General features: G+C 52.6%; 1 protein-coding gene across 3 annotated transcripts in view; it reads left to right on the forward strand.

Moving 5' to 3' along the window:
* Window positions 1–9,352, forward strand: part of APLP1 (amyloid beta precursor like protein 1) — a 32,423-nt gene extending 23,071 nt beyond the window's left edge. For 2 of the 3 annotated variants that reach the window (XM_050768740.1, XM_050768739.1), the window contains 14 exons: window positions 72–184; window positions 444–577; window positions 690–874; window positions 1,326–1,456; window positions 2,489–2,563; window positions 3,352–3,510; window positions 3,596–3,724; window positions 5,745–5,844; window positions 6,957–7,064; window positions 7,322–7,348; window positions 7,823–7,893; window positions 8,452–8,514; window positions 8,636–8,779; window positions 8,902–9,352. In XM_050768740.1, the coding sequence (XP_050624697.1) occupies window positions 72–184; window positions 444–577; window positions 690–874; window positions 1,326–1,456; window positions 2,489–2,563; window positions 3,352–3,510; window positions 3,596–3,724; window positions 5,745–5,844; window positions 6,957–7,064; window positions 7,322–7,348; window positions 7,823–7,893; window positions 8,452–8,514; window positions 8,636–8,779; window positions 8,902–9,000 (1,538 nt within the window). In that variant the 3' untranslated portion in view covers window positions 9,001–9,352. The remainder of the gene's footprint in view (window positions 1–71; window positions 185–443; window positions 578–689; window positions 875–1,325; window positions 1,457–2,488; window positions 2,564–3,351; window positions 3,511–3,595; window positions 3,725–5,744; window positions 5,845–6,956; window positions 7,065–7,321; window positions 7,349–7,822; window positions 7,894–8,451; window positions 8,515–8,635; window positions 8,780–8,901) is intronic. The other variant, XM_050768741.1, reaches the window with a different exon arrangement.
* The last annotated feature ends 3,496 nt before the right edge of the window (window positions 9,353–12,848 follow it).

Here is a 12,848-nt window from a genome sequence, read left to right on the forward strand (position 1 = left end):
TATCTGGATTCTGAGGAGGGTGGGGTTGGTGCTGTAGGAGGGTCTCACCCTGGTGTCCCGCGCTTCCCCAGCTGGTGAATTTGTGAGCGAGGCCCTGCTGGTGCCTGAAGGCTGCCGGTTCTTGCACCAGGAGCGCATGGACCAATGCGAGAGTTCAACCCGGAGGCATCAGGAGGCACAGGAGGTCAGGACCTTGGCCCACCCGTCCCCAGCCCCCAGAACCCAGGAACCAGGACCCCAACACCCTCCTCCACCAGAACCGAGGGTCTGGGCCACCAGCATCCTCTTCCCACTTGGGATCTAAGAATTTCATCCCCCTACCCCTTCCTCCAGAACCAGGAATCCAGGCTCCCAGCCTCATCAACCCCCAACCCAGGCAACCCAGCTCCCCATCTACCCCTCCTACCCCACAATCCTGGCATCTGGGTCCACTCTTCCTACAGGCCTGCAGCTCCCAGGGCCTCATCCTGCACGGCTCGGGCATGCTTTTACCCTGTGGCTCGGATCGGTTCCGTGGTGTGGAGTATGTGTGCTGTCCCCCTCCAGGGACCCCCGACCCATCTGGGACAGCAGTTGGGTGAGTGAGAGGGAACCCTCCATGCCCATCCCAAGGTTCCTGAGGCAGGGGATGGAAGCCTGGGAGCCTGGGCCTGGGTTCTTATTGCCTGGGTCCTCTCCTGCTCCCTCAGTGACCCCTCCACCCGGTCCTGGCCCCCGGGGAGCAGAGTAGAGGGGGCTGAGGATGAGGAAGAGGAGGAATCCTTCCCACAGCCAGTAGATGATTACTTCGTGGAGCCTCCACAGGCTGAAGAGGAAGAAGAGGAGGAAAGGGTCCCACCCCCAAGCTCCCATACACTTGCAGTGGTCAGCAAAGGTGAGGCAGTCTCTGAACCTCTGGGGCCTCTCCACCATAGAGGGAGAAACATCTGGGGGAGTGTTGCCGGGGGCTGTTTTTGGGAGGGACCTATGAGGGAAAGGCCCAACTGAGGAGAAAAGATGAGAGTATCTTTAGATAAAACAGAGGTAGAAGAGCTAACCTGCCAAGGGAGGGGGTGGTTTGAGGGTACTTGGGAGTAGAGGGGCCATTGGGTAGGTCCTGAGGATCATTTCAGGAAAGCTTGGAAGATGGTGTAATGGATTCCTAAGCTGTGCAAGAAAAGGCTAGGCCCAGTCCAGAACTACATCTCCCATAATGCCAGGCAGCAGAGGTGGCTAAACTGGGTGCATGATGGTCTCCGGTGCACTCTAGGAAATGTGGTTCTCTAAGTAGAAAAGGCGACCTGGAGGTGGGCTGCAGACTGACCTCCTGATCCCTGGTCTTGCAGTCACTCCCACCCCGAGGCCCACAGATGGTGTGGATATTTACTTTGGCATGCCTGGGGAAATCAGTGAGCACGAGGGGTTCCTGAGGGCCAAGATGGACCTGGAGGAGCGTAGGATGCGCCAGATTAATGAGGTGATGATACCGGGGGCCCCAGGACCCCCTACAGTACAGAGCTCCCTAAATACCAGGAAACTCCTCCAGGACACATTGATACTACCTCCAAAGGCTCCCTAAGCCCCTTTGACCTTGAGCTCTCAACACCATCCCCTAAGATGACCAGAGATCCATGGCCCATCTATAATCCTACTGAGACGCCACCAGATTCTATGGAAACTCTGGTCTATGATACGCTTTCACTTTACTGGTTTTTGTTGTTGTTGTTGTGATGGAGTTTCACTCTTAACACCCAGGCTGGAGTGCAATGGTGGGATCTCGGCCCACTGCAACCTCTGCCTCCTGGGCTCCAGTGATTCCCCTGCCTCAGTCTCCTGAGTAGCTGGAATTACAGGCACCTGCCACCACGCCCAGCTAATTTTTGTATTTTTAGTAAAGACAGGGTTTCACCATGTTGGCCAGGCTGGTCTGGAACTCCTGGCGGGAGGAGATCCACCCGCCTCGACCTCCCGAAGTGCTGGGATTACAGGCATGAGCCACCACGCCTGGCCTCTCTTTCACTTTAAACTCCTTCTGCATCTTCCCTCTTGGGAACCCAAGAGCCAGTAAGACTTAAGGGATCTAGGGCCTCTAAAATCTTTTTTTTTTTTCTTTTTTTTGAGACAGAGTTTCGCTCTGTCGCCTAGGCTAGCGTGCAGTGGCGCGATCTCCACTCACTGCAAGCTCCGCCTCCTGGGTTCACGCCATTCTCCTGCCTTAGCCTCTACTCCCAAGTACTCCCGAGTCCCCAGCTGGGACTACTGGTACCCACACCGTGCCCAGCTAATTTTTTGTATTTTTAGTGGAAATGGGGTTTCACCATGTTAGCCAGGATGGTCTCGATCTCTTGACCTCGTGATCCACCCACCTTGGCCCTGTAATGTGCTGGGATTACAGGCATGAGCCACCGCGCCCGGCCATGGGACCTCTAAAATCTTAAAGAGGGGTTGGGGGACTTGCCAGGTGGATGAGGGTGGATTCTGGGATCCTGAAGCTCCCCTCCGTACGCAGGTGATGCGTGAATGGGCCATGGCCGACAACCAGTCCAAGAACCTGCCTAAAGCCGACAGACAGGCCCTGAATGAGGTAGGACAGCCCCAGTGGGTCCTACTCATGCCTGTCCGCCACCTGGAGCATACTCAGTTTCACCTGGCTCTGGCTGTGTCCTGCCCATCCAATTCCACCCCTTTCCACCTATTTTAGCCTTTCCTGTCCCCATGCCTACATGCAGCTCTGCCTCTCTTAGCCGCCATCTGACCTGACACTGCTCTGCTCCTCAGATTGGCCATATTTGGCCCCATCTACACTTGACTTGCCTGTCAGGGCTGGCTCTGGAGTCCTGTCCCAAGCCGGGGCCCCTGCAGATGCAGCCAGGGCCTTCTTGGTCTCTCTTTGATGCATTCATGTCTCTATCAGGCCCTGCCCCCTGATTCTGGCTCTGCCCGGCCAATCTCACCTCTTTCAACCTGACCTACCCCATGGAGACCCCACTCATGTTAGCCCCCGTTCCAGCTCTTGGTCCCACCCCTATCGTGTCATTTATGCACAGCCTGTCTCTAGTTTGACCCTGCCCAGGCCAGGAGCCCTGCAAGGTTTTGTCCCTTTCACCTTAACATTGGTCAGTTCTGCTCCCAGATTGTTTCCACTCAATCTTACAGTTTACATCCTCACATTGGCTCCCAGTGGGCCTAGTCCCACCTCCACTCTGCCTGGCCCTGTAGCCCACCCCTTCCAGTCCGTAACCTTTGGTTCTGCCCAGGCCTGGACCCCTGGAACACCCCCTAACCCCATGTAGCCCTGCCTTTCCAGGCTCTCTTTGACCAGGCTTTGACCCATCTTCTCTTCTCCTGACCCTGTGCCTACCCGCTCCCCAGCACTTCCAGTCCATTCTGCAGACCCTGGAGGAGCAGGTGTCTGGTGAGCGACAGCGCCTGGTGGAGACCCATGCCACCCGTGTCATCGCCCTTATCAACGACCAGCGCCGGGCCGCCTTGGAGGGCTTCCTTGCGGCCCTGCAGGGGGATCCGCCTCAGGTGCGGAGACCATGGGGGCAGAGAGCAGAGAGCAGAGGGTGACAAGGATCAGGGTGGGCTTGGGCAGCCTGTGTCCCTTCCACAGGCGGAGCGTGTCCTGACGGCCCTGCGGCACTACCTGCGTGCGGAGCAGAAGGAGCAGAGGCACACGCTACGCCACTACCAGCACGTGGCTGCCGTGGATCCCGAGAAAGCACAGCAGATGCGTTTCCAGGTGCTCACATCCTTCCAGCTCCCAAATGCACCACTATTCCTCAGACGCCAGCACCTCAGGCTCTTCTCTTGTCCCTTAGACCCTTTTTCTGTCTTTTGAAGCCCTTCCTATCCCTTGAACACCGCTTCTCTGCCCCTTCCCAGTCTCTCAACTCTGCTTCCTGACCCTGAAACATGGACCCTCATACACTGTGCCTTTGACGCGTTTCTTGTCCCTTGGATTCTTACTCCCCCTGCCCTTGATCCTATGTTCTTTTTTTTTTGAGATGGAGTCTTGCTCTGTTGCCCAAGCTGGAGTGCAGTGGCCAGATCTCAGCTCACTGCAAGCTCCGCCTCCCGGTTTACGCCATTCTCCTGCCTCAGCCTCCCAAGTAGCTGGAACTACAGGTGCCCACCACCTCGCCCGGCTGGTTTTTTGTATTTTTTAGTAGAGATGGGGTTTCACCATGTTAGCCAGGATGGTCTCGATCTCCTGACCTCGTGATCCGCCCGTCTCGGCCTCCCAAAGTGCTGGGATTACAGGCTTGAGCCACCGCGCCCGGCAGATCCTATGTTCTGTCCCTTGGATTTTCACTGCCTTTCCCAGAGTCCTCTTTTTTTTTTTTTTTTTTTGAGACAGGGTCTCACTCTGTCACCCAGGCTGGAGTGGTGCAGTGCAATCTTGGCTCATTGCAACCTCTGCCTCCTGGGTTCAAGCAATTCTCCTGCCTCAGCCTCCCGAGTAGCTGGGATTACCAGCGCGTGCCACTATGCCTGGCTAATTTTTGTATTGCGTTGGTGCAAAAGTTATTACGGTTTTTGCTATTGAAAGTAATGGCAAAAACCGCAGTAACTTCTTTTTTTTTTTTTTGAGACAGTCTTGCTCTGTCACCCAGGCTGGAGTGCAATGGCGTGATCTCTGCTCACTGCAGCCTCCGCCTCCTGGGTTCAAGCAATTCTGCCTCAGCCTCTTGAGTAGCTGGGATTACAGGAGCCTGCCACCATGCCAGGCTTTTTTTTTTTTTTTTTTTTTTTGACAAGAGTCTCACTCTGTTGCCCAGGCTGGAGTGCAGTGACGTGATCTGGACTCACTGCAACCTCCACCTACCGGGTTCAAGCTATTCTCCTGCCTCAGCCTCCCGAGTAGCTGAGACTACAGGCAGGTGTCACCACATCTGGCTGATTTTTGTATTTTTAGTAGAGACGGGGTTTCAGCATATTGGTCAGGCTGGTCTCAAACTCGACCTCAGGTGATCCACCCTTGGCCTCCTAAAGTATTAGGATTACAGGTGTGAGCCACCACACTTGACCCCAGCTAATTTTTGTATTTTTAGTACACACTGGGTTTCAGCATTTGGCCAGGCTGATCTCGAACTCCTGAGCTCAGGTGATCTGCACACCTTGGCCTCCCAAAATGCTGGGATTATAGGCACGAGCCACCGTGCCTGGCCAGAAACCCCAATAACTTGCACCAATCTAGTATTTTTAGTAGAGGCAGGGTTTTGCCGTGTTGCCCAGGCTGGTCTCGAGCTCCTGACCTCAGGTGATCCGCCCACCTCGGCCTCCCAAAGTGCTGGGATTACAGGCATAAGCCACTGTGCCCAGTCGAGAATCCCTTTGTTCCTTGAACCCTCTTCCTGTCCCTTGACCTCCTTTCTCCATAACTCCCCTTGTTTTCCCTGGAACCCCTGTTCTGTGTGCTCAAATTTGAATTCCCCTTTCCTGGATGTTTTCTTTCTGTCTATGGAATCCGTTCTGTGCTCTTGAACTCCAAATCTTGCCTTGAACTATGTCATCTGTATGACCCTCCAGTCCTCAATCCCTGTCTCTGGAATCCCCTCAAACCCCGCTTTCTGTTCCTTGGACCTCATTCTTCAATTTCCTTCTCCTATGGCCCAGTTCCTGACCCTTGTGCCACACGTCCTGTCCATTGCATGTGCCGCTTTTCCTTGGCCGCTATTGAATTCCTCCTTCATACTGCCTCAGTTTCCTCGTGTCCAGCCTGCATTGCCCAGCTCATCCTTCATGTCCACTCCCCACAGGTGCAGACCCACCTTCAGGTGATTGAGGAGAGGGTGAATCAGAGCCTGGGCCTGCTTGACCAGAACCCTCACCTGGCTCAGGAGCTGCGGCCCCAAATCCGTGAGTGCCTATTACCCCGGCCCCCATTCCAGAACTCTGAGGGCAGATCTTGACTCCTAAATATTGATCCCCCCAATTTCATTTATTTCTCTGTAACAAACCAGCCCAGAACTTAGCAGTGAAAATCAACAGCCATTTTTCTTTGTTCTTGATTCTGCCATCCAGTCTGGGCTCAGCAGAGTGGTTCTTCTAGTGGTCTTGCCAGTGGTCAAGCATGCAGTTGTATTTAGCTAGCAGATCATCTGGGGGCTGGGAGTCTAGCACAAACGGACCTTTCTCCCTCTCCAAGGAGGCTCACGGCCTCTCTTCTCCATGGAGCCTCTCCATGTGGTCTCACCAGCAGGGTAGCTGGATTCCCTACTTGGCCGTTCATGCTCTCCAAGACATCAAAGTGGAAGTTACTAGGTCTTAAGGCTTGGGTGCACATTCTATTTGTTAAAACAAGTTACAAATCCAGTCCAGATTCAAGGGAAGGAACCTATATGCATACCAGAAAGTGTGACCTACCACAGCCCCCAGATCTATTGTGGCTTCCTCCTGGATATCTCACACATAACCCTGATTCTCCTGGTATTTAAGAAAGCTATCATCTTGAGCTGGGCGCAGTGGCTCACGCTTATAATCCCAGCGTGTTAGGAGGCTGAGGCAGGCAGATCACTTGAGGTCAGGAGTTCGAGACCAGCCTGGCCAACATGGTGAAACCCCATCTTTACTAAAAATTAAAAAATTAGCCAGGTGTGGTGGCACTTGCCTCTAGTCCCAGCTACTCAGGAGGCTGAGGCAGGAGAATCACTTGAACCCGGGAGGTGGAGGTTGCAGTGATCTGAGATCACGTTATTGCACTCCAACCTGAGCAACAAGAGTGAGACTCTGTCTCAAAAAAAAAAAAAAAAAAAAAAAAAAAAGCCATAATCTTGAAACTTCAGCCTCCATCCTTCCTGCCAGCAGTGCCTCCCTCCAGCTTCCCACTTTCTCAGATCACACTTCTGGCTATCCCACACTTGGGGCTGACTCTGCTGTCTGCACGATCCCCCAGTTGCTCTACTGTTAGGGTGCCCTTCACTCACCCCAATGCTCACTACCTCAGCCACCTTTCTGCATCTCCCCCTCAGAGGAACTCCTCCACTCTGAATACCTGGGTCCCAGTGAATTGGAAGCCCCTGCCCCTGGGGGCAGCAGTGAGGACAAGGGTGGGCTGCAGCCTCCAGATTCCAAGGATGGTGAGTGAGCCCACATATAGGTGACCCCAGACATTGGGGAACATGCCCCAGCTTAATCTGTAATCCCCTAGAGTCTGAGGGTGTCTTCACCACCACAGTGACTGGGAGAGGATGGGGAGGAATGTCTGAGGTTGCGGAGGCCTCTGTAGGATCCCCCATCCTCATTCTTGGTCCCTGGGAGGATGTTTCTCCACCTTTCTTTGCTGATAACCCTCCTCTCTTCACTCTTCCACTGCCTTGCTTCCTCTGGCTTCCAGCAGACACCCCCATGACCCTTCCAAAAGGTGAGTGTCTCGTAGTTAACCCCAGCCTCCAAATCCCACTAATCCCTGAACCCAGAAGGAAACAGGGTCCATCCATTGGGAACCTCAGACTCCCTGGGGTAGAGTCCGATATACTTTCCAAGCCCCTCCTCTGAACCCTAAAGAATGAAATAGGGCCAGGCGCTGGTGGCTCACACCCGTAATCCTAGCACTTTGAGAGGCTGAGGCAGGAGGATCCCTTGAGGCCAGGAGTTTGAGACCAGCCTGGGCAACATAATGGGACCCTGTACATACAAATAATTTAAAAATTACCTGGGTGTGGTGGGGCATGTCAGTAGTCCCAGCTGCTCAGGAGGCTGACATAGAAGGATCACTGGAGCCCAGGAAGTTGAGGCTGCAGTGAGCTGAGATCATGCCCCTGCACTCCAGCCTGGGTGACAGAGTGAGATTCTGTCTAAAAAAAAAAAAAAAGAATGAGATCAGACTTGGGGGTAGGGTCCACAGAACAAGACGCTGCATCCCCTGAGAAAGAGAAGATGTCCCCGCTGGAACAGTATGAGCAAAAGGTAAGTTGGTCAGACCTGTGGGCTCCCAAAGGGGAACAAGAGTGGGGCCTATACTGCTGGGTATGAGGGAGGAGATGCTGGGGGCTTAGATTCCTTGTCCTGAGGGAAGAGGGAGCTGAGGACATGGAATTGAGATCCTAGAAAATGAGAGGGTTGGCCGGGCGCGGTGGCTCAAGCCTGTAATCCCAGCACTTTGGGAGGCCGAGACGGGTGGATTACGAGGCCAGGAGATCGAGACCATCCTGGCTAACACAGTGAAACCCCGTCTCTACTAAAAAAATACAAAAAACTAGCCGGGCGAGGTGGCGGGCGCCTGTAGTCCCAGCTACTCGGGAGGCTGAGGCAGGAGAATGACGTAAACCCGGGAGGCGGAGCTTGCAGTGAGCTGAGATCCGGCCACTGTACTCCAGCCCGGTCGACAGAGTGAGACTCCGTCTCAAAAAAAAAAAAAAAAGAAAAAAAAGAAAATGAGAGGGTTGGGGGACGCTCTCTTGGGCCGCTGGGGAGGAGGAGGCGGGCGCCAGGCTTCTGGGTCCCTGACACCTCCTGCTCCACCAGGTGAATGCGTCTGTTCCAAGGGGTTTCCCTTTCCACTCATCGGAGATTCAGAGGGATGAGCTGGTAAGAGGAGGAACAGCCGGGTACCTAGGGGAAGAGGCCAGAGGTCAGCAGCCAGGCTGTGATTCCCAAAGCCACACGGGTCCCTCAAAGACGCCCTCTGCCCCATCTCCTCTCCCTGCAGGCACCAGCTGGGACAGGGGTGTCCCGTGAGGCTGTGTCGGGTCTGCTGATCATGGGAGCGGGCGGAGGCTCCCTCATCGTCCTCTCCATGCTGCTCCTGCGCAGGAAGAAGCCCTACGGGGCTATCAGCCATGGCGTAGTGGAGGTGAGACCCACGAGGGCGGCACGTGGGAAGAGTTCCTGAGCCCGGGTGTGGGCAGGCTGAGAGGCCTGCGGGCAGTCCCGCCCCCGCACCCCACTGTCCTGTCGTTCCCCTGCCGGTTGCAGGTGGACCCCATGCTGACCCTGGAGGAGCAGCAGCTCCGCGAACTGCAGCGGCACGGCTATGAGAACCCCACCTACCGCTTCCTGGAGGAACGACCCTGACCCGTCCCCCTTCACCCCTCCAGCCGAACCCAGACCTCCCCTCTTCCTGGAGCCCCAGAACCCCAACTCCCAGCCTAGGGCAGCCGGGAGTCTTGAAGTGATCATTTCACACCCTTCTGTGAGAGGGCTGGAAATTCTTATTTCCCCTTTCCAATTCCAAATTCCATCCCTAAGAATTCCCAGATAGTCCCAGCAGCCTCCCCATGTGGCACCTCCTCACCTTAATTTATTTTTTAAGTTAATTTATGGATCCTTAAGGTGACCGACACCTTGGTCCTAGTGTCTATTTCCCTGGAATTCACCCTCTCATGTTTCCTTACTAACATCCCAATAAAGTCCTCTTCCCTACCAAGCCAGCCTGAGTCTCTGTGGGAGAATTAGTCTGTAACCACAGCTGGACGCGGTGTCATCCCCGCCCAGGCCGCCCTGGTCTCTTTAAACGGGATGACGAAGCTTTACATCTGGGCGGGGCCTGCGGGAAGGGCTGGGAGCGCCGGGGACTGGGCTCAGAGGCCCGGGATCAGCGCCTGTCCCGGAGCTCTCCGCGGTGCTGAACTGGCCGCACCTTCTAACTCTCATTCTGCTGGGTACCAGGGTGGACCCCAAGGAGGCTGGGCTCCAGCGAGTTTCCCCTGCCATCTGCTTAGCCTCACACACAATCACACGCAGCGCCCACCCCAATCTTCGAGAGTCCTGTAAGATATTATGAATCGTGAACCACCTTCCCATTCCCCAAAGTCTTCATTCCTTCTTGGGCAATCTATAGAAACCCTCTGGAGTGTGGAGATTCCAGTCACGTGTCCCAGAAAGGGATCTATATCTGCACGTGCCTACTGAACTTCGTTTTATTTTCTCCCCCTACTGCCCATATAAATGCAGAAGAATTTATTTTTCTTTCCTTTCCCCACCTCCCTTTTTTTAAGAGTCAGGGTCTCACACTGTCACTTAGGGTGGAGTGCAGTGGTGCAATCATAGCTCACTGCAGCTTCCAACTCTTGGGCTCAAGTGACCCGCCTGCCTCAGCCTCCCAAGTAGCTGGAACTATAAGCACGCACCACCACCCCTGGATAATTTTTTTTAAAAAAATTTAGGCCGGGCGCGGTGGCTCACGCCTGTAATCTCAGCACTTTGGGAGGCTGAGGCGGGCGGATCACCTGAGGTCAGGAGTTCGAGACCAGCCTGACCAACATGGTGAAACCCCGTCTCTACTAAAAATACAAAATTAGCCGGGCTTGGTGGTGCATGCCTGTAATCCCAGCTACTTGGGGAGCTGAGGCAGGAGAACCGCTTGAACCCAGGAGGTGGAGGTTGCGGTGAGCCAAGATCATGCCACTGCACTCCAGCCTGAGCAAGAAGAGGGAAACGCCATCTCAAAAAAATAAAAAATAAAAAAAATAGAGATGGGATCTTGCTATGTTGCCCAGGCTGCTCTGCAAGTCCTGGCCTCAAGCGATCCTCCCACCTTAGCCTCCTGAGTAGCTGGAATTACAGGCGTGCAGCACCGTGCCCAGTATTGGAATTTATACCCTCACATGTCCCATTATGCTGGCTGGGGTTAGCCCTCCACATATGCTGTTATCTGTCCCAAGAGAGTTGTTAGGAGGATTAAAAGGGTTAATATTTGTGGAGATGTTACAACTGCACCTGCCACTTAGCAAGTATTTGTTAAGTAAATTTTAAAGTATTAAGGTAGCAAACACTCATATGGTGTTCACCCTGTGCCAGACACTACTTTGAGGGCTTTATATGCACTGGCACACTTAATCATTACTTCTGTGAATGGAAAATAAATCTTGGGGGCCCCAAATCACTAAGTTAAAGGGAAAAGTCAAGCTGGGAACTGCTTAGGGCAAACCTGCCTCCCTTTCTATTCAAAGTCATCCCTGTGCTCACTGACAGAGGCATACTCTGATCGCCTTCTTTGGAAAAGCTAACCAGAAACTCAAAAGGAGGCAACCGTTTGTCTTTCACCTACCTGTGACTTGTATGCCTCCTCCCTGCTTTGTATTGTCCTGCCTTTCCAGACAGAACCAAAGTACATCTTAACATATGTTGATCGATGTCTCATGTCTCCCTGAAATATATAAAACCAAGTTGTACCCCGAACAACTTGGGCACGTGTTGTCAGGACCTCCCAAGGCTGTGTCACAGGTGCACATCCTCAACCTTGGCAAAATAAACTTTATGAATTCATTGAGACCTGTCTCAGATATTCAGAGTTCACATTTCCATCCAATGGAATCGGTATTATGACTATTCTTATCTACAGATTGGGAAATGAGACTGAGAGTCGTTACATCACATGCTCTATGTCATCATCTAGGAAGAGTCAGAGCTAACAATTCAACCCAAGAAGCCTGGTTCCAGCATCCACTCTCCTGGCCAGTTTGCTAACCTCCTGTTTAATACTCCAAGATTGTCCCATATGGTGTTCTGATTGTGCGCTTCAAAATTCCACGTGGCTGGGCACAGTGGCACACTGCTGTAGTCCCAGCTACCTGGGAGGCTGAGGCAAGAGGATTGCTTGAGCCCAGGGCTTCTGGATTGTAGTGCACTATGCCAATTGGCTGTCCACACTAAGTTCAGCATCAATATGATGACTTCCTGGGAATGGGAACCGGCCCAGGAAACATAGGTCAAGACTCTCATGCTGATCAGTGGTGGGATAGCACCTGTGAATAGCCACTGCACTTCATCCTGGGCAACATAGAGAGACCCTGTCCATAAATAAATAAATAAATAAATAAATAAAATCCAAGTGATACCATTCACCTCCCATTGTAGATTTGCTTTTTTACCACAGCTTCCCAGCAGATGGCAGTAAAGTGTCATGTTCTAATGTCAGTATCTCGCATGATTTTCTGACAGATGGTTTGGGGAGGGAGCATCTATTTCTAATTCTCCCAAAGGGCCTGTGAGTTAGCTGTGGTTCTTCATAATATATAACTGTAAATATAGCTCGTGTATATTAAATATACACCTGGTAGATGTTAAGAGAAGACGCTTCATGGTGCAAGTTGGACGCAATGCCAGTTTCTGTAGAGAAGTCAGTTTGCACAATCATTCTGATACTGGTTATATCTTTGGTTATATTTGGATAAGCCCAGCGGAAATCTATCACTAACACCACAGGAACCACAGGGGTTGAAAGCTGCCTTTGTATTTTCACAACCAAGAGTGATCAACAGGCTAACAATAAGTAAGGAGCTCCAAGCAGGTGAAACAGAAAAAGTAAGGCAGTTTTGCTCAATATGGTCAGTGTGTAAAGTTTAATGGTAATACTTCGAGTACTTAATTTTAAAATGTTGTTACTTGGCCGGGCGCGGTGGCTCACGCCTGTAATCCCTGCACTTTGGGAGGCCGAGGTGGGCGGATCACGAGGTCAGGAGATCGAGACCATCCTGGCTAACACGGTGAAACCCCGGCTCTACTAAAATACAAAAAAAAATTAGCCGGGCGCGGTTGTGGGCGCCTGTAGTCCCAGCTACTCGGGAGGCTGAGGCAGGAGAATGGCGCGAACCCGGGAGGCGGAGCTTGCAGTGAGCCGAGATGGTGCCACTGCACTCCAGCCTGGGCGACAGAGTGAAGACTCCGCCTCAAAAAAAAAAAAAAAAAAAAAAAAAAAAAAATGTTGTTACTCAAATTACAGCAGGAAAAATAATTTTGCTGTTACTTATCTGATGTTCTTGCACCCCTAAACCATTCTTTTCCCACTGAAGATGATCTTGGTAATTCTTCTTTTTTTAATTTTTAATTTTTTTTTTTTCGACAGAGTCTTGTCAGGCTGGAATGCAGTGGTGCGATCTTGGCTCACAGCAGCCTCCACCTCCCAGGTTCAAATGGTTCTC

The sequence above is a fragment of the Macaca thibetana genome, chromosome 19 (genome assembly GCF_024542745.1).
Source record: "Macaca thibetana thibetana isolate TM-01 chromosome 19, ASM2454274v1, whole genome shotgun sequence".
In the NCBI taxonomy this organism is placed as follows: domain Eukaryota; kingdom Metazoa; phylum Chordata; class Mammalia; order Primates; family Cercopithecidae; genus Macaca; species Macaca thibetana.